Source organism: Ranitomeya variabilis, chromosome 8, assembly GCF_051348905.1.
Source record: "Ranitomeya variabilis isolate aRanVar5 chromosome 8, aRanVar5.hap1, whole genome shotgun sequence".
NCBI classification, from domain to species: domain Eukaryota; kingdom Metazoa; phylum Chordata; class Amphibia; order Anura; family Dendrobatidae; genus Ranitomeya; species Ranitomeya variabilis.
Window position 1 is genome coordinate 179,522,586 of NC_135239.1, and position 22,110 is coordinate 179,544,695.

At 44.2% G+C, this 22,110-nt stretch overlaps 1 protein-coding gene across 2 annotated transcripts in view; it reads right to left on the reverse strand.

The window, feature by feature from the left end:
* Positions 1-810: 810 nt before the first annotated feature.
* The window catches only part of HRH1 (histamine receptor H1), a 269,772-nt gene continuing 248,472 nt past the window's right edge, over positions 811-22,110 (reverse strand). Inside the window, exon 2 of one of the 2 annotated variants that reach the window (XM_077275992.1) lies at positions 811-3,425. In XM_077275992.1, coding sequence (XP_077132107.1) covers positions 1,835-3,325 — 1,491 coding nt within the window. In that variant the 5' untranslated portion in view covers positions 3,326-3,425 and the 3' untranslated portion in view covers positions 811-1,834. The remainder of the gene's footprint in view (positions 3,426-22,110) is intronic. The other variant, XM_077275993.1, reaches the window with a different exon arrangement.

Here is a 22,110-nt window from a genome sequence, read left to right on the forward strand (position 1 = left end):
TGTCTGTGTAGCTTCTTCATTTACTTTAAAGGGAGTTACAAAAGTAGCCCGACATGCTTGCTTGGCTAGTCCCATAACTCCCATAGAAGTTAATTGAGAGAGCCACACTTCTCCATTCACATGGGCACCCGATAAACATGGATCCCATAGGTGCGACTTGCATCTATAAGACATTTATGGTTTATTCGGTGGATGTTTGACATGGAAATACTGTATTCCTTCAAGTGATAGAAATAAAGAATGGATAAAATATAAAGTAAAGTCTACTTGCAGATACCCGCATAGTTAGTCAAGCTTCTCAATTCTTGAAATTCTTATTTCTATGTGCAGTGTCGTCATATTAGAGTTGAGCGAATATGTTGGGTATCGGTCGCCAAATCTGAATTTGCCATATTTGTGCCATATTGGTACCCTATTTGTGCCGAATTTATGTTTGACAATCGATTCTGAACATATTTGGTCATTTCTACTCCCATTGATTCCAATGATGTTCGGCTGTGTTTGGCGAATATTGCAAATACAATGTTCTCCGCCAATTGTAACCGGAACCGAATTTTGAAACATTCGCTCAACTCTAGTCACAATCATCAAGATGTTGTGTGTGTTTTATATTACATACATAAACACAAGTCTGCACATATATACTGTACACTTTCAATGTAACAAGTAGATATTGTATTTTGGTAATTCGAATCCAAGAAATGTTTTTATCATTTTTATAGTAAGGCTACGTTCACACAAAGTTTTTTTCAGGCTTTCAAGAGCCACCAGTTTTCAAGGGGAAAACGTTTCAGGAAATTCTTCTTTTTTGGAGTTTTACTTTTTCTAAAGTGCTTCCTGAAGAGTTGTTTTCTAAAGAGTTTGATTTTTCAGTCTTTTGATTGGAAGTGCCTAGTTTGGAGAAGTTTTCTTCAGTGTCAGCTTCCAAGAAGTGACATACACTTTTTTTTTTACCCTTAGAAGTTATTTAAATCTTCTTCAGGAAAAAAGTAGAAAGAAAAATCCTCCTCATATGAACATATGAATTTGAAAGGTTTTTCAAGAGGTTTTTGAGAAGCATTTTGGAGAGGATGAAAAATCTAAGTTTTTGTAGTGGAAACTGAGCAGCACCTCCAAGTTTTTGATGAGTTTTGAATATTTGAGGAGGATCTGGACAGTTTTTGTCCAGTTTCGGCTCAGTTTCTGTTCTAAAGCCTTGTCCAAACATTTTGTGTGCACATAGCCATAGCACGTAGTTAAAAAAGTATGGTATATGTAATATTAATATTCTGACGAAAAACTAATGGTGGCACTGCTGTCACAGATGGCTATAAACAGGTTTAGTCTTGGGTTAAAGGCTAGCCAAATAAAATGCTTAAATATATGTATAAATTATGTTATGTTTGATATGTTGGGTTGATGTTACTTATGTGTTATATTTGGTTGGTAAATATGAAGCAGTAATAGAAAAAGCGCTCAGAGGAACAAAACACAGGCTCATACAAATCATGTTTTTTCTGTTTGGCATTTCCTTTATGCTTCAGCAGAATAATCTAGTTTATACTTTTCAAGAGAATTGGACAAATCTCTTTATTTCAATTTCATTGTTTGCTCCTGTAAGATAAACCTTTGCAATAATGTCTTAAATTCTTAACCCTTGCTCTGTACATTAAGATTACATTTAGTTCAAGTTTTCACAGACTTAACAGAGGCATACAACGTTCTTGAATCAAAATTAGGAAATGAGGCACCAAACACAATTCATGAAAAATGTTAAATATCTCAAGTAAGGTTCCTCTCGAAAACCGTTAAGTTAATACTGATATTTCAAAGACTTCTGAAGAGCGGACCAAGTTCATTTATAAGTACACGTCGCACAATTTTCCTTTTTATCACAGTTTAACCTAATATGAAATATTTTCTTAAATGTCTTCTTAAAATTTTCATTACACAAAGGGTAGATCAAAGGGTTTAGTGTTGAGTTGATATAGCCAAGCCAAATGGTGAACATGTGAATGTTGTGGTTGAAGCAGTCTTGACAAAAAGCTATAACCATGAAAAGAACAAAATATGGGATCCAACACAACATAAAAGCTGCCATGATGAAACCTAACTGCTTAGCAGCTTTCCTTTCCCTGTTCATGTGAAGTCCTTGCATGTTCTGCTTGGATTGTGTGCGGAACCTCTGCCACGTGTGCTTTAGGTAGCCAAAATGGCTGGTTTGCCTTGTTTCAGCGCCATCGGTGGTCTCAGTGTTGTTCTGTTCTATCTGATTTGAATCCAAGATATAAGATCCTGCCTCGGCAAATGTGTGTTCCTCTGATATATCTGTCACCTCCTGATTTTCTGGGAAGTGTCTACTCTTTTTTCTACTTACTGTAACATAGTTTCGGCATTCTTCAGGGTTTGCTTGTATTATGGTCAAAGGAAAACAGTGCAATTTGACTACCTTATTGTCACATGGGCTGAATGTCTGCTGACTCTCCAAGTCTTCCATATGGAATTGTCCATGTAGGTTTTTTGGTTTAGAAAACACATTGGAAACTGTAGTATATTGTCTGTGAATGCTTGCCTCTGGTACCATAAGAGTTCCATTACTACACTGTTTTTTTACACAAGTCCTTGGCTTTTTTAGCACTTTGACTTTACGAACAAACTTACTGTCATAGAACAGTTGGAAAGAGCCATTAATGAGTTTGCGATGTTGATAATGTTCTCTCACCGCTTTGTATATCTTAGCGTAGAACCACAACATTAGCAAAGATGGTATATAGAAATTCAATATGGCAGTGAGAACTTTAAACCAAGTGACTTTGTGAAACTCTGTTTCACATGTATGTTCCGGCACTGACCTATTTCCACCATTTGCAAATACATGCCAACCCAAAATAGGAATGATCCAAGTCAATGAAAAAAGCCAAGCTCCAGATATCATGAAGGAAGCTCTAGTCTTTGTACGATACTTTAAATACTGCAAAGGTTGCTGAATGGAGCGATAGCGATCTATACACAGAATAAATAGGCTGAAGATAGAGGCTGTACTAGCAACGTAGTCCATAGATAACCAAAAGAGGCAAGTTGGTCTTCCAAGGATCCATTCATGGTTTAGGAGATACACAATATTTAGTGGCATGACTGCAATGCCCACTATGAGATCAGCGATAGACAAGCTAACGATGTACAGGTTTCCCACAGTGTGAAGCTTTCTCTCAGTTTTCACAGCATACAGTACTAAAATGTTCATGATAACTGTAAAAAATGATATGCTGCCTAATACAAATCCCAAGGTTGCAGAGTGAATACTGGTCACATTCTTTGCTAGGCTTAAGTTATTCTTCAACATCATTCCACGAGAATGGTGGATTAGAAACAAAATGACAGAAGACGCCGGGTCTTTATTAATATGCAGGATTGGAAAGGGTCATTTTCTGATTGTTGGTCTTTATCTGCAAAACAAACAGAAAAAAATGTTTAATGTTGAATGGTAGGTCATTAAATAGATAGAAGTATATAAATGTATTAAATGATAGATGGTAACAGCAAATGCACCATTGCAAATCTGCTAAGAATCTCCAGAATAATATAGGACAGTCTAGGTAAAGTAACTGTCACTGCTCCATTGTCGGGTGTCCCTGGACCAGGGGCTCCTTCCCTGTCCCTAATGCTAGCCTTGTTCCTCGGATTACTTCTGATGGTGAAGTTGCCAGGGCCACGTACCTTTCCTTAGATCCTGAATCTGCCCTCAGTCTGTACCCTTCCCCCACCCAGGGGAGAGGGGAGTAGTTGTGTACCGTAATACACCAAACAGACTAACAAGGTAATACAAACGGGGTAACGAAAAATATCAAACATACAAATATACTCACACATACAAAAGAGGAATGCACCTGGGAGTGGAGGATGGGGTTAAACCAAAGTAGGAGAAGAAAGGGAATTATCACGTGCTCAAGACCTAGCAACATACACAGATAAACCCACCAAATGCCTTCTCCAATAATAACCACCATCAACCTCCAGCCATGCAGCAAAAGCTAACTCTGACAATGAGTGCTAACCAGGGCCCAGATTATATAGGAGATGGAAGTGGCTAACAATGCACAGCTGAGAGGCTTAACACTCCAGGAGCTCTCAACTGAGCAGATTAACCCCTGCACTGCTAAAAGAAACACCATTTAATATGAAAGTGAAGTGCTTCTAATCCATGCAGGAGTAGGAGAAATCAGACGCTGCAGTCTTCTAGCTCTTCTCTGATGTGCTTAGCCCGTGACAGTATCACGAGAGCTCTATCTATACATATGTTAAAGGGAATCTGTCACAAGATGTACGCCCCCCTATCCAGGTGTAGTATAAAGTTGTGACAGAGGCCCGGTTCAATCTCTGGATCACCAACTTGAATTATTTCAGTAGCTTTCATAATATCATTGTTTATACTAAATGGATTTTCCCTTCTGTAAAAAGAGAGAGAGTAGCATTTCTCTGAGGGTTCGCTCATATAACCGACAACATTGCATGAGTGCTATCCGCTGTTTTATCATATAGCACTTGGACCAATGTTATGATATGGGGCAGTGCTGATCAAAAAAAAAATTCTCATCCTGATTTAGTATGAGAATAAAATAACGGCAAATCAGATTTCATACACCCACCCATTTAAATCTATGGGTGCGTGGAAAACATTGGCCTGCACTTGGATGACATCCGTCTGCACTCTGATTTCCGCGAACTCACACATTGTAGAACATTGAGAAATTTTGATCTCCAGCTTCTCCTCACCTGTGCTCTGATTCTCTCATCAGAGAGAATTGAACCACACTAAGCTTAAACTTTTGTAGGCCCAGCTCCAAAAGAAAAAGACACCGGAAGAAGGCTGGATTCATGCGAAACATGTTGTGGTTTTAATTCAAGCTTAATTATTTCTTCTTTTTTTGGTGATTTTTTCACTTTTTTCCCTTTGCAGTGCTCATCACCTGGATCTTATTTTCATAAAATCACTGACTCAGAATCTAAGCCTGGACTCCATTAAATGTAATCCATATAATGCAGAGTCCTTGATATTCAGGAGCTGTGGGCTATACTCACTCCCCTGGTGCTGATTGACAGCTTTCTCCCTATACTGTCCAGGAAAATGGCTGTTAATTAGGCTTGGGACAAGATTACCCCACAGCTCATGAATATCGCGGACTCAACAGTGCATACATTGGGAGAAATACTATATTTTTTAACAACCAATTAAGAAAATTTCTATTTGTCATAATTAAAAATTTGACCTACATTTTCAATGACCATTGAAACAAGTAGTATGTGCAGAATTAAGTGTTACGGTTAAGAGCACCAACATTGGAAAGTTTAGTAAGTGCAGTGTCGGCTTAAGGAAGCCTTCTAAGACAGACATGATTGAGATATGTCTCTGGTGAGATTTTCTGAATAATAGCCTAACCGCTTGCTTAGCTGTTTAAAATATAAACTGCATCGCCCCAGTTCTCTGCCAAGCTAAACTGTACAGAGTGATTCATGAGGTTTAATAAACATTACACTTTACCTAGTAAATCATGAGACAAGGCACAGGATCCTTTTACCTGTCATTTCGGAGTATATTGATGGTATAATTATTTAGCTATTTGAGACAGATGCAATTTTGAGCTTTTTACCTTGTAATCAGGCAAAAGAACATATACAACTAATTGTATCATATTCCATAAATGTATTTTTGTTAAAAAAAATTATGTTGGCATTTCTTTTATTTGTTTCTGTGTTACACAACCATTCCTCATTATTACACCAGGCATGCAATCCACTCATAATTTACTCACTTTGTCCATAAGTCACTTAGTGACAGACTCGGGTTCCCTGGGCCCACCATAAAAGAACCAGTCCTCCTTGTTTAGAGAGTTGTTGTGATCCGCTTTTTGGCTCCCCTGGTGGTGGCTGGTGGTACTGGAGACTTGTGTGTGCTTTTCTTCCTCAGCTCACCTGCTTCCATCAGTTTTGGGCGTTCCCTATTTAGCCTTGCTCTCCAGTCACTTCCTTGCCGGTCATCATTGTAACCTGAGTCATTCAGTTGCATGTTCCTGCTACTAGTCTGCTGATCAGCTAAGTGGACTCTTGTCCTTATTGTTTTGTTTTTCTTGTCCAGTTTACAGTTTTGTCTTTTCCTGTTACTGGAAGCTCTTGTGGACTGAAATTGCCACTCCTGTGTCATGAGTTGACACAGGAGTCTTAAAGTAATTTCAGGATGGTTTTTTTGAAAGGGTTTTTCAGCTGACCGTGAAGTCCTCTTTTGTATCCTTCCTCTATCTAGTAAGTGGACCTCGCTTTGCTAAATCTACCTTCATACTGTGTATGTCTTTTCCTCTGAACTCACCGTTAATATACGTGGGGGCTACTATCATCTTTGGGGAATTTCTCTAGAGGTAAGCCAGGTCTGTTCCTTCCTCTTCCAGGCGTAGTTAGTTCTCCGGCTGGCGCATGGCATCTAGGCAGCCGTAGGAATGCTTCCTGGCTACTGTTAGTTGTGTGGTAGATTTAGGTCACGGTCAGCTTGAGTTTCCATCACCCGAGAGCTAGTCTGTTATTTTTGTGTTTCTGATGTTCCCATGCCATTGGGGAATCATGACAGTATGACCGGCCGTTGTTAAAGTAATTTGCAGAAGAAAGGAGAGTAAAAGAAGTCTGTAGATTTTTTTTTTTTTTTTTCCTCTCATGTTTGCTACTTAGTTGGCTCAGTTGTATTTCTGCTCTATTTACAGCCTTGCCTTTCTCTCCTTCTAATCCTTGAATGGCTCTGATCTCTCCGGTTTAAGGATGGACCCTCAGAGTTTGGCTGCAGGTTTAAATAATCTTGCTATGAAGGTTCAGAATTTACAAGATTATGTTTTACGTACTCCTATTTCTGAACCTAAGATTCCTACACCAGAGGTATTTTCCGGAGATAGATCTCGGTTTCGGAATTTCAAATGTAATTGTAAATTATTCCTTTCTCTCAGACCTCACTCCTCTGGAGATCCTGTTCAGCAGGTTAAGATTGTGATTTCTTTGCTGCGAGGTGACCCTCAGAATTGGGCATTTTCATTGACACCAGGGGATCCTGCGTTGCTCAATGTGGATGCGTTTTTTCTGGCTTTAGGGTTGCTGTATGAGGAACCTAATTTGGAGATTCAAGCTGAAAAAGCTGTAATAGCCCTGTCTCAAGGGCAAGATGAAGCTGAGATATACTGCCAAAAATTTCGTAAATGGTCTGTGCTTACTCAGTGGAATGAGTGTGCCCTAGCGGCAAATTTCAGAGAGGGCCTTTCTGATGCCGTTAAGGATGTCATGGTGGGGTTTCCTACGCCCACAGGTCTGAATGAGTCCATGACAATGGCGATTCAGATTGATCGGCGTTTGCGGGAGCGCAAACCCGTGCACCATTTGGCGGTATCTTCTGAAGGGACGCCAGAGAAAATGCAATGTGACAGAATTCTGTCAAGAAGCGAGCGGCAGAATTATAGGCGCAAAAATGGCTTGTGCTTCTACTGTGGTGATTCCGCGCATGTTATATCAGCATGCTCTAAACGTACTAGGAAGGTTGACAAGTCTGTTTCTATTGGCACTTTACAGTCTAAATTTCTTCTGTCTGTAACTCTGATTTGTTCATTATCAGTTATTACCGTGGATGCCTATGTGGACTCTGGCGCCGCTCTGAGTCTCATGGATTGGTCCTTCGCCAGGCGCTGTGGGTTTGATTTGGAGCCTCTGGAAGTTCCTATACCTCTGAAGGGTATTGATTCTACACCTCTGGCTTGTAATAAACCACAGTTCTGGACGCAAGTGACTATGCGTATGACTCCAGACCATCAGGAGATGATTCGCTTCCTCGTGTTGTATAATTTACATGTTGTTTTAGTGCTTGGATTACCATGGTTACAATCTCATAACCCAGTACTGGACTGGAAAACTATGTCTGTGTTAAGCTGGGGATGTCGGGGGGCTCATGGGGACATACCTTTGGTTCCTATCTCGTCATCTATTCCCTCTGAGATTCCTGCATTTTTGTCGGATTTTGGGGATATTTTTGAAGAGCCTAAAATTGGTTCTCTCCCTCCCCACAGAGAGTGTGATTGCGCCATAGATCTGATTCCAGGCAGTAAATTTCCAAAGGGTCGTTTGTTTAACCTATCTGTACCTGAGCATGCTGCCATGCGAGAATATGTTAAGGAGTCCCTGGAAAAGGGACATATTCGTCCTTCTTCATCACCTTTAGGAGCTGGGTTTTTCTTTGTTTCTAAAAAGGATGGCTCGCTGAGGCCTTGTATTGATTATCGACTCCTGAATAAAATTACTGTCAAATATCAGTATCTGTTGCCGTTGCTTACTGATTTGTTTGCTCGCATAAGGGGGGCTAAGTGGTTCTCCAAGATTGATCTCCGTGGGGCGTATAATTTGGTGCGAATTAAGCAAGGGGATGAGTGGAAAACCGCATTTAATACGCCTGAGGGCCACTTTGAGTATTTAGTAATGCCTTTTGGCCTTTCTAATGCGCCTTCAGTTTTTCAGTCCTTTATGCATGATATTTTCCGTGAATATCTGGATAAATTTATGATTGTGTATTTGGACGATATTTTGATTTTTTCTGAGGACTGGGAGTCTCATGTTCAGCAGGTCAGGAGGGTTTTTCAGGTCTTGCGGGAGAATTCTCTGTGTGTAAAGGGTTCTAAGTGTGTTTTTGGGGTTCAAAAGATTTCCTTTTTGGGGTATATTTTTTCCCCTTCTTCTGTTGAGATGGACCCTGTCAAGTTTCGGGCTATTTGTGACTGGACGCAGCCTACTTCTCTAAAGGGTCTTCAGAAGTTCTTGGGCTTTGCTAATTTTTATCGTCGATTTATAACTGGTTTTTCTGGTGTTGCTAAGCCTCTTACGGATTTGACTAAGAAGGGTGCTGATGTTGCCAATTGGTCCTCTGCCGCTGTGGAGGCCTTTCGGGAACTTAAGCGCCGCTTTTCGTCTGCCCCTGTGTTGCGCCAGCCCGATGTCTCTCTCCCCTTTCAGGTTGAGGTCGATGCTTCCGAGATCGGAGCGGGGGCGGTTTTGTCGCAGAAAAGTTCCGATTGCTCAGTGATGAGACCTTGTGCGTTCTTTTCTCGAAAATTTTCTGCCGCCGAAAGAAATTATGATGTCGGTAATCGGGAGCTTTTGGCCATGAAGTGGGCATTTGAGGAGTGGCGTCATTGGCTTGAGTGTCATGAATCCCAATGGCTAGGGATAACAAGGGACAAGCAAAGTAATACAAAATATCGGACGAGCTCTAGGGTGATGGAACCTGGGCTGACCGCTGCCCTACGCCTGACAAACGCAACTAGAGATAACCAGGGAGCGTGCCTACGTTGGTTCTAGACGCCACGCACCAGCCTAAGAGCTAACTAGTACTGCAGAGAAAATAAGACCTCACTTGCCTCCAGAGGAATGAACCCCAAAAGGTATAGTTGCCCCCCACATGTATTGACGGTGAAATGAGAGGAAGGCACACACATAGAGATGATATATATAGGTTCAGCAAATTGAGGCCCGCTGTAAACTAGAAAGCAGAACGATACAAAAGGGGTCTGAGCGGTCAGCAAAAAACCCTAATCAAAAAACCATCCTGAGATTACAAGAACCCATGTGCCAACTCATGGCACATGGGGAGAACCTCAGTCCACTAGAGCTACCAGCTAGCATAGAAACATAATAAGCAAGCTGGACAAAAAACCAAACAACTGAAAATCAGCACTTAGCTTATCCTGAAAGATCTGGGAGCAGGTAGGCAGGAACCAAACAGAGCACATCTGAATACATTGATAGCCGGCAAGGGAATGACAGAAAGGCCAGGTAAAATAGGAAACACCCAGCCTCTGATGGACAGGTGGAAACCAAAGGCCGCAACCCACCAAAGTCACCCAGTACCAGCAGTAACCACCAGAGGGAGCCCACAAACAGAATCCACAACAGTACCCCCCCCTTGAGGAGGGGTCACCGAACCCTCACGAGAACCCCCAGGGCGATCAGGGTGAGCTCTATGGAAGGCGCGGACCAAATCAGTCGCATGAACATCGGAGGCGACCACCCAGGAATTATCCTCCTGACCATAACCCTTCCACTTAACCAAATACTGGAGTTTGCGTCTGGAAACACGAGAATCCAAGATCTTCTCAACAACATACTCCAATTCTCCCTCCACCAGCACCGGAGCAGGAGGCTCAACCGAAGGAACAACGGGCACCTCATACCTCCGCAACAACGACCGATGGAACACATTATGAATAGCAAACGATGCTGGGAGATCCAAACGAAAAGATACAGGGTTAAGAATCTCCGAGATCCTATAAGGACCGATGAACCGAGGCTTGAACTTAGGAGAAGAGACCTTCATAGGGACAAAACGAGAAGACAACCACACCAAATCCCCAACAAGAAGTCGGGGACCCACGCGGCGACGGCGATTAGCAAACTGCTGAGTCTTCTCCTGAGATAACTTCAAATTGTCCACCACCTGATTCCAAATCTGATGTAGCCTGTCCACCACCACGTCCACTCCAGGACAATCCGAAGACTCCACCTGACCAGAGGAAAAACGAGGATGAAACCCCGAATTACAAAAAAAAGGAGAGACCAACGTGGCAGAACTAGCCCGATTATTAAGAACAAATTCGGCCAGCGGCAAAAAAGCAACCCAGTCATCTTGATCAGCAGAAACAAAACACCTCAAATAAGTTTCCAAGGTCTGATTAGTTTGCTCCGTCTGGCCATTCGTCTGAGGATGGAATGCAGACGAGAAAGACAAATCAATGCCCATCTTGGCACAAAACGTCCGCCAAAATCTAGACACAAACTGGGATTCCCTGTCAGAAACGATATTCTCCGGAATCCCATGCAAACGAACCACGTTCTGAAAAAATAAAGGGACCAACTCAGAGGAGGAAGGCAACTTAGGCAAGGGCACCAAATGAACCATCTTAGAAAAGCGGTCACACACCACCCAGATAACGGACATTTTCTGTGAAACCGGGAGATCAGAAATAAAATCCATGGAAATGTGCGTCCAAGGCCTCTTCGGGATGGGCAAGGATAACAACAACCCACTGGCCCGAGAACAGCAAGGCTTAGCTCGAGCACACACTTCACAAGACTGCACAAAGGTACGCACATCCCTAGACAAGGAAGGCCATCAAAAAGACCTGGCCACCAAGTCTCAAATAATACCAAATATTCCAGGATGACCAGCCAACACAGAAGAATGGACCTCGGAGATGACTCTACTGGTCCAATCATCCGGAACAAACAGTCTTTCTGGTGGACAACGATCCGGTTTATCCACCTGAAACTCCTGCAATGCACGTCGCAAGTCTGGGGATACGGCGGACAATATTACCCCATCCCTAAGGATACCAGTAGGCCCAGAGTCTCCAGGAGAGTCAGGCACAAAACTCCTGGAAAGAGCATCTGCCTTCACATTCTTTGAACCTGGCAGGTATGAAACCACGAAATTGAAACGAGAAAAAAACAACGACCAACGAGCCTGTCTAGGATTCAAACGCCTGGCAGACTCAAGGTAAATGAGATTCTTGTGATCAGTCAGGACCACCACACGATGTTTAGCACCCTCAAGCCAATGACGCCACTCCTCAAATGCCCACTTCATGGCCAAAAGCTCCCGATTACCCACATCATAATTGCGCTCGGCGGGCGAGAATTTTCTAGAGAAGAATGCACATGGCTTCATCACCGAGCCATTAGAACTTCTCTGTGACAAAACCGCCCCCGCTCCAATCTCGGAAGCATCAACCTCAACCTGAAAAGGAAGTGAAACATCTGGTTGACACAACACAGGAGCAGAAGAAAACCGGCGCTTAAGTTCCTGAAAGGCCTCCACGGCCGCAGGAGACCAATCAGCAACATCAGCACCCTTTTTAGTCAAATCAGTCAAAGGTTTAACAATACTGGAAAAATTAGCAATGAACCGACGATAAAAATTAGCAAACCCCAAGAACTTCTGAAGGCTCTTAACAGATGTAGGTTGTGTCCAGTCACAAATCGCCTGAACCTTGACGGGATCCATCTCAATAGTAGAAGGAGAAAAAATGTACCCCAAAAAAGAAATCTTCTGGACTCCGAAGAGACACTTTGAGCCCTTCACAAACAGAGAATTGGCCCGCAGAACCTGAAACACCTTCCTGACCTGTAAAACATGATACTCCCAGTCATCAGAAAACACCAAAATATCATCCAAATACACAATCATAAACTTATCCAGATATTCACGGAAAATATTGTGCATAAAGGACTGAAAGACTGACGGAGCATTGGAGAGTCCAAAAGGCATTACCAAATACTCAAAATGGCCCTCAGGCGTATTAAATGCGGTTTTCCACTCGTCACCCTGTTTTATCCGCACCAGATTATACGCACCGTGAAGATCTATCTTAGTGAACCACCTAGCCCCCTTAATGCGAGCAAACAAATCAGTCAATAATGGCAGTGGATACTGATATTTGACTGTAATCTTATTCAGAAGGCGATAATCTATACAAGGCCTCAGGGAACCATCTTTTTTTGCCACGAAAAAAAAACCTGCTCCCAGAGGGGACGAAGATGGACGAATATGTCCCTTTTCCAAGGACTCCTTAATATAATTCCGCATAGCAGTATGCTCTGGCAGTGACAGATTAAATAAACGACCCTTAGGGAACTTACTGCCAGGAATCAATTCTATAGCACAGTCACAATCTCTATGAGGAGGGAGCGAATTGAGCTTAGGCTCCTCAAAAACATCCCTATAGTCAGACAAAAACGCAGGGATCTCAGAAGGAGTAGATGAAGCGATTGAAATCGGAGGTGCATAATCATGAACCCCCTGACATCCCCAGCTTAACACAGACATTGTTTTCCAGTCCAGGACAGGATTATGAGTTTGTAACCATGGCAGACCAAGCACTAGTACATCATGTAAATTATACAGTACAAGGAAGCGAATCACCTCCTGATGAACGGGAGTCATGCGCATGGTCACTTGTGTCCAATACTGCGGCTTATTCATAGCCAATGGTGTAGAGTCAATTCCCTTCAGAGGGATAGGAACTTCCAGAGGCTCCAGACGAAAACCGCAGCGTTTAGCAAATTACCAATCCATAAGACTCAGGGCAGCGCCTGAATCCACATAGGCATTGACGGAAATGGAAGACAGTGAAAAAATCAGAGTCACAGACAAAATGAACTTAGTCTGCAGAGTACCAATGGCAAAAGATTTATCAACCCTTTTTGTGCGTTTAGAGCATGCTGATATAACATGAGCTGAATCACCACAATAAAAACACAATCCATTTTTCCGCCTATAATTTTGCCGTTCACTTCTGGACTGAATTCTATCACATTGCATAGTCTCAGGTGCCTGTTCAGAAGACACCGCCAACTGGTGCACGGGTTTGCGCTCCCGTAAACGCCGATCAATCTGAATGGCCATAGCCATCGACTCATTCAGACCTGTAGGCGTAGGGAACCCCACCATAATATCCTTAATGGCCTCGGAAAGACCATTTCTGAAGTTAGCAGCCAGGGCGCACTCATTCCACTGAGTAAGCACCGACCATTTCCGAAATTTTTGACAATATATTTCCGCTTCATCATGCCCCTGAGAGAGGGCTAATAAAGCCTTTTCAGCCTGAATCTCCAGGTTGGGTTCCTCATAGAGCAATCCCAATGCCAGAAAAAACGCATCCACATTGAGCAATGCAGGATCCCCTGGTGCCAATGCAAATGCCCAATTCTGAGGGTCGCCCCGCAGGAAAGATATTACAATCTTGACCTGTTGAGCAGGGTCTCCAGAGGAGCGAGATTTTAAAGAAAGAAACAATTTACAATTGTTCCTGAAATTCAGGAAGGTAGATCTATCTCCAGAAAAGAACTCTGGAATAGGAATTCTAGGTTCAGACATGGGAGTGTGAACAACAAAATCCTGTATGTTTTGAACTTTTGCCGCGAGATTACTCAGGCTGGAAGCCAAACTCTGGACATCCATGTTAAACAGCTAATATCAGAGCCATTCAAGGGTTAAGAGGCGGTAAGAAGCAGCTAGACAGCAATTAAGGGCTAGGCAGCAAAACTCTGAAGGAAAAAAAAAAAAAAAAAATTTCCCTTAAACACTTCTTTTTCTCCTGCTTCAGCCCAAACAATTAACACTTTGTGGGCCGGCTATACTGTCATGAATCCCAATGGCTAGGGATAACAAGGGACAAGAAAAGCAATACAAAATATCGGACGAGCTCTAGGGTGATGGAACCTGGGCTGACCGCTGCCCTACGCCTGACAAACGCAACTAGAGATAGCCAGGGAGCGTGCCTACGTTGGTTCTAGACGCCACGCACCAGCCTAAGAGCTAACTAGTACTGCAGAGAAAATAAGACATCATTTGCCTCCAGAGGAATGAACCCCAAAAGGTATAGTTGCCCCCCACATGTATTGACGGTGAAATGAGAGGAAGGCACACACATAGAGATGATATATATAGGTTCAGCAAATTGAGGCCCGCTGTAAACTAGAAAGCAGAATGATACAAAAGGGGTCTGAGCGGTCAGCAAAAAACCCTAATCAAAAAACCATCCTGAGATTACAAGAACCCATGTGCCAACTCATGGCACATGGGGAGAACCTCAGTCCACTAGAGCTACCAGCTAGCATAGAAACATAATAAGCAAGCTGGACAAAAAACCAAACAACTGAAAATCAGCACTTAGCTTATCCTGAAAGATCTGGGAGCAGGTAGGCAGGAACCAAACAGAGCACATCTGAATACATTGATAGCCGGCAAGGGAATGACAGAAAGGCCAGGTAAAATAGGAAACACCCAGCCTCTGATGGACAGGTGGAAACCAAAGGCCGCAACCCACCAAAGTCACCCAGTACCAGCAGTAACCACCAGAGGGAGCCCACAAACAGAATCCACAACACTTGAGGGTGCTAGACATCAGGTGGTGGTTTTGACTGATCACAAGAATCTGATTTATCTTGAGTCTGCCAGGCGCCTGAATCCTAGACAGGTGCGCTGGTCGTTGTTTTTCTCTCGGTTTAATTTTGTGGTCTCATATCTGCCAGGTTCTAAGAATGTGAAGGCGGATGCCCTTTCTAGGAGTTTTGAGCCTGATTCCCCTGGTGATTCGGAACCTACAGGTATCCTTAAGGATGGGGTGATATTATCCGCTATTTCCCCAGATCTGCGACGTGCTTTGCAAGAGTTTCAGGCGGATAGACCTGATCGCTGTCCACCTGGTAGACTGTTTGTTCCTGATGATTGGACCAGTAGAGTCATCTCGGAGGTTCATTCTTCTACGCTGGCGGGTCATCCTGGAATTTTTGGTACCAGGGATTTGGTGGCTAGATCCTTCTGGTGGCCATCTCTGTCTCGTGATGTGCGTGTTTTTGTGCAGTCTTGTGATGTGTGTGCTCGGGCCAAGCCTTGTTGTTCTAGGGCTAGCGGGTTGTTGTTGCCCTTGCCTATTCCGAAGAGGCCTTGGACGCACATCTCGATGGACTTTATTTCTGATCTTCCTGTCTCTCAGAGGATGTCTGTTATCTGGGTGGTGTGTGACCGTTTTTCTAAGATGGTTCATTTGGTGCCATTGCCGAAGTTGCCTTCCTCGTCTGAGTTGGTTCCTTTGTTTTTTCAAAATGTGGTTCGCTTGCATGGTATTCCTGAAAATATCGTTTCTGATAGGGGTACCCAGTTCGTTTCTAGATTTTGGCGGGCATTCTGTGCCAGGTTGGGCATTGATTTGTCTTTTTCGTCTGCCTTCCATCCTCAGACTAATGGCCAGACGGAGCGAACTAATCAAACTTTGGAGACGTATTTGAGGTGTTTTGTGTCTGCGGATCAGGATGATTGGGTTGCCTTTTTGCCGTTGGCGGAGTTTGCTCTTAATAATCGGGCCAGTTCTGCCACTTTGGTTTCCCCTTTCTTTTGCAATTCGGGGTTTCATCCCCGTTTTTCTTCTGGTCAGGTGGAGTCTTCGGATTGTCCTGGAGTAGATGCTGTGGTGGATCGGTTGTATCGGATTTGGGAACAAGTGGTGGACAATTTGAATTTGTCCCAGGAGAGGACTCAGCGGTTTGCTAACCGTCAGCGTCGGGTTGGTCCTCGCCTTCGTGTTGGGGACTTGGTGTGGTTGTCTTCCCGTTTTGTCCCAATGAGGGTTTCTTCTCCTAAATTTAAGCCTCGGTTCATCGGTCCCTATAGGATTTTGGAGATTATTAACCCTGTTTCCTTTCGTTTGGACCTTCCGGCATCTTTCGCTATCCATAATGTGTTCCATCGGTCGTTGTTGCGGAGATACGAGGTGCCGGTGGTTCCTTCTGCTGGGCCTCCTGCTCCTGTGCTGGTTGAGGGTGAATTGGAGTACGTTATAGAGAAGATCTTGGACTCCCATATTTCCAGGCGGAGACTCCAGTACCTGGTTAAATGGAAGGGCTATGGTCAGGAAGATAATTCTTGGGTAACTGCCTCTGATGTTCATGCCTCGGATTTGGTTCGTGCCTTTCATAGGGCTCATCCAGGTCGCCCTGGCGGTTCTTGTGAGGGTTCAGTGCCCCCTCCTTAAGGGGGGGGTACTGTTGTGATCCGCTTTTTGGCTCCCCTGGTGGTGGCTGGTGGTACTGGAGACTTGTGTGTGCTTTTCTGCCTCAGCTCACCTGCTTCCATCAGTTTTGGGAGTTCCCTATTTAGCCTTGCTCTCCAGTCACTTCCTTGCCGGTCATCATTGTAACCTGAGTCATTCAGTTGCATGTTCCTGCTACTAGTCTGCTGATCAGCTAAGTGGACTCTTGTCCTTATTGTTTTGTTTTTCTTGTCCAGTTTACAGTTTTGTCTTTTCCTGTTACTGGAAGCTCTTGTGGACTGAAATTGCCACTCCTGTGTCATGAGTTGACACAGGAGTCTTAAAGTAATTTCAGGATGGTTTTTTTGAAAGGGTTTTTCAGCTGACCGTGAAGTCCTCTTTTGTATCCTTCCTGTTATGACCCCAATGGCGAGGGTCTCAGAGGAACGTGGAAGTCTGCAGAATACAAAAATCCAGCTCATAGGGCAGTGGTAACTGGGTTGACCATATATCTACTCCTAACGCCAACACTAGAAGTAGCCGGGGATCATTCCTACGTTGATTCTAGATGACACGCGCCAGCCGGAGAATCTAGCTACCCCTAGTAGAGGAAAACAAAGACCTTTCTTGCCTCCAGAGAAGGGGACCCCAAAGCTGGATAGAAGCCCCCCACAAATAATGACGGTGAGGTAAGAGGAAATGACAAACACAGAAATGAACCAGGTTTAGCACAGAGAGGCCCGCTTACTGATAGCAGAATAAAGAAAGATAACTTATATGGTCAACAAAAACCCTATCAAAATCCACACTGGAAATTCAAGAACCCCCGAACCGTCTAACGGTCCGGGGGGAGAACACCAGCCCCCTAGAGCTTCCAGCAAAGGTCAGGATATAGATTTGGAACAAGCTGGACAAAAATACAAAACCAAAACAAATAGCAAAAAGCAAAAGGCAGACTTAGCTGATATAACTGGAACCAGGATCAGTAGACAAGAGCACAGCAGACTAGCTCTGATAACTACGTTGCCAGGCATTGAACTGAAGGTCCAGGGAGCTTATATAGCAACACCCCTAACTAACGACCCAGGTGCGGATAAAAGGAATGACAGAAAAACCAGAGTCAAAAAACTAGTAACCACTAGAGGGAGCAAAAAGCAAATTCACAACAGTACCCCCCCCTTAGTGAGGGGTCACCGAACCCTCACCACGACCACCAGGGCGATCAGGATGAGCGGCATGAAAGGCACGAACCAAATCGGCCGCATGAACATCAGAGGCGACCACCCAGGAATTATCCTCCTGACCATAGCCCTTCCACTTGACCAGGTACTGAAGCCTCCGCCTGGAGAGGCGAGAATCCAAGATCTTCTCCACCACGTACTCCAACTCGCCCTCAACCAACACCGGAGCAGGAGGCTCAGCAGAAGGAACTACAGGCACAATGTACCGCCGCAACAAGGACCTATGAAATACATTGTGAATAGCAAACGACACAGGAAGATCCAGACGAAAAGATACAGGATTAAGGATTTCCAATATCTTGTAAGGCCCAATAAAACGAGGTTTAAATTTGGGAGAGGAGACCTTCATAGGAACAAAGCGGGAAGAAAGCCATACCAAATCCCCAACGCGTAGTCGGGGACCCACACCGCGGCGGCGGTTGGCAAAGCGCTGAGCCTTCTCCTGTGACAACTTCAAGTTGTCCACCACATGATTCCAGATCTGCTGCAACCTATCCACCACAGAATCCACCCCAGGACAGTCAGAAGGCTCCACATGACCCGAAGAAAAGCGAGGATGGAAACCAGAGTTGCAGAAAAAAGGCGAAACCAAGGTGGCGGAACTAGCCCGATTATTAAGGGCAAACTCAGCCAACGGCAAGAATGTCACCCAATCGTCCTGATCAGCAGAGACAAAACACCTCAAATAAGCCTCCAAAGTCTGATTGGTTCGCTCCGTCTGTCCATTAGTCTGAGGATGGAAAGCAGACGAAAACGACAAATCAATGCCCATCCTACTACAAAAGGATCGCCAGAACCTGGAAACGAACTGGGATCCTCTGTCTGACACAATATTCTCAGGGATGCCATGCAAACGAACCACGTTCTGGAAAAACACAGGAACCAGATCGGAAGAGGAAGGCAGCTTAGGCAAAGGAACCAAATGGACCATCTTAGAGAAGCGATCACATATCACCCAGATAACGGACATGCCCTGAGATAGCGGAAGATCAGAAATGAAATCCATGGAGATATGTGTCCAAGGTCTCTTCGGGACAGGCAAAGGCAAGAGCAAACCGCTGGCACGAGAACAGCAAGGCTTAGCTCGAGCACAAGTCCCACAGGACTGCACAAATGACCGCACATCCCTTGACAAGGAAGGCCACCAAAAGGACCTGGCCACCAGATCTCTGGTGCCAAAAATTCCCGGGTGACCTGCCAACACCGAGGAATGAACCTCGGAAATGACTCTGCTGGTCCACTTATCCGGGACAAACAGTCTGTCAGGTGGACAAGACTCAGGCCTATCAGCCTGAAATCTCTGCAACACACGTCGCAGATCCGGAGAAATAGCTGACAAGATAACTCCATCTTTAAGAATACCAACAGGATCCGCGACTCCAGGAGCATCAGGCACAAAGCTCCTAGAAAGAGCATCGGCCTTCACATTCTTTGAACCTGGTAAATACGAGACAACAAAATCAAAGCGGGAGAAAAACAATGACCAGCGGGCCTGTCTCGGATTAAGGCGTTTAGCAGACTCGAGATACATCAGATTTTTGTGATCAGTCAAGACCACCACACGATGCTTAGCACCCTCGAGCCAATGACGCCACTCCTCAAATGCCCATTTCATGGCCAACAACTCCCGATTGCCCACATCATAATTTCGCTCGGCAGGCGAAAACTTCCTAGAGAAAAAGGCACAAGGTTTCATAACAGAGCAACCAGGGCCTCTCTGCGACAAAACGGCCCCTGCCCCAATCTCCGAAGCATCCACCTCAACCTGAAAGGGAAGTGAGACGTCAGGCTGGCACAAAACAGGCGCCGAAGTAAACCGGCGTTTCAACTCCTGGAAAGCCTCCACGGCAGCAGGAGCCCAGTTAGCTACATCGGAGCCCTTCTTGGTCATATCCGTCAAAGGTTTCACAATGCTAGAAAAATTAGCGATAAAACGACGGTAGAAGTTAGCGAAGCCCAAGAACTTCTGAAGACTCTTAACTGACGAGGGCTGAGTCCAATCAAGAATAGCTCGGACCTTAACTGGGTCCATCTCCACAGCAGAAGGGGAAAAAATGAACCCCAAAAAGGGAACCTTCTGTACACCAAAGAGACACTTTGAGCCCTTGACAAACAAAGAATTTTCACGCAAAATTTTAAAGACCAACCTGACCTGCTCCACATGCGAATCCCAATTATCAGAAAAAACCAAAATATCATCCAGATAAACAATCAAAAATTTATCCAGATACTTCCGGAAAATGTCATGCATAAAGGACTGAAAAACTGAAGGCGCATTGGAGAGCCCAAAAGGCATCACCAAGTATTCAAAATGACCTTCGGGCGTATTGAATGCGGTTTTCCATTCATCACCTTGCTTAATGCGCACAAGGTTGTACGCACCACGAAGGTCTATCTTGGTGAACCACTTGGCACCCTTAATCCGGGCAAACAAGTCAGACAACAGCGGTAAAGGATACTGAAATTTGACAGTGATCTTATTTAAAAGCCGATAATCAATACAAGGTCTCAAAGATCCGTCCTTTTTTGCCACAAAAAAGAATCCCGCACCAAGAGGGGAAGAAGACGGACGAATATGTCCTTTCTCCAGAGACTCCTTGATATATGAACGCATAGCGGTATGTTCAGGTACCGACAGATTAAACAGTCTTCCCTTAGGAAATTTACTGCCTGGGATCAAATCTATAGCACAGTCACAGTCCCTATGAGGAGGCAGTGCACTGGACTCAGACTCACTGAAGACATCCTGATAATCAGACAAATACTCCGGAACTTCCGAAGGCGAAGAAGAAGCAATAGACACAGGCAGGGAATCCCCATGAATACCACGACAGCCCCAACTTGAGACTGACATAGCCTTCCAGTCCAGGACTGGATTATGGGTCTGTAACCATGGCAGCCCTAAAACAACCAAATCATGCATTTTATGTAAAACCAGGAAACGTATCACCTCGCGGTGTTCAGGAGTCATGCACATGGTAACCTGTGTCCAATACTGCGGTTTATTTGCTGCCAATGGTGTAGCATCAATACCCCTAAGAGGAATAGGATTTTCTAATGGTTCAAGAGTAAAACCACAGCGCTTAGCAAATGAGAGATCCATGAGACTCAGGGCAGCACCTGAATCTACAAACGCCATGACAGGATAAGATGACAGTGAGCAAATCAAAGTTACAGACAGAATAAATTTAGGTTGCAAATTACCAACGGTGACAGGACTAACCACCTTAGCTATACGTTTAGAGCATGCTGAGATAACATGTGTAGAATCACCACAGTAGTAGCACAAGCCATTCCGGCGTCTATGAATTTTCCGCTCATTTCTAGTCAGGATTCTATCACATTGCATTAAATCAGGTGTCTGTTCAGACAATACCATGAGGGAATTTGCGGTTTTTCTATCACATTGCACCGAATTAGGTGTCTGTTCAGACAACACCATGAGGGAATTTGCGGTTTTGCGCTCCCGCAACCGCCGGTCAATTTGAATAGCCAGTGCCATAGTATCATTCAGACCTGTGGGAATGGGAAAACCCACCATAACATTCTTAATGGCTTCAGAAAGGCCATTTCTAAAATTAGCGGCCAGTGCACACTCGTTCCAATGTGTCAGCACGGACCATTTCCGAAATTTTTGGCAATACACTTCAGCCTCGTCCTGCCCCTGAGACATAGCCAGCAAGGTTTTTTCTGCCTGAATCTCAAGATTGGGTTCCTCATAAAGTAAACCGAGCGCCAGAAAAAACGCATCAAGATCAGCCAATGCCGGATCTCCTGGCGCCAGCGAAAAAGCCCAATCCTGAGGGTCGCCCCGTAAGAACGAAATAACAATTTTTACTTGCTGAGCAGAATCTCCAGATGAACAGGGTCTCAGGGACAAAAACAATTTACAATTATTCACGAAATTCCTAAACTTAAACCTGTCTCCGGAAAACAGTTCAGGAATCGGTATTTTAGGTTCTGACCTAGGATTTCTGATAACATAGTCTTGTATGCCCTGCACACGAGTAGCCAGCTGGTCCACACTTGTAATCAAGGTCTGGACATTCATGTCTGCAGCAAGCATAGCCACTCTGAGGTAAAGGGGAAGAAGAAAAAAAAAAAAAAAAAAACTCAGAATCTTCTTTCTTATAATCCCTCTTCTGCAATGCATTAAACTTTTAATACTGGCCTGGCAAACTGTTATGACCCCAATGGCGAGGGTCTCAGAGGAACGTGGAAGTCTGCAGAATACAAAAATCCAGCTCATAGGGCAGTGGTAACTGGGTTGACCATATATCTACTCCTAACGCCAA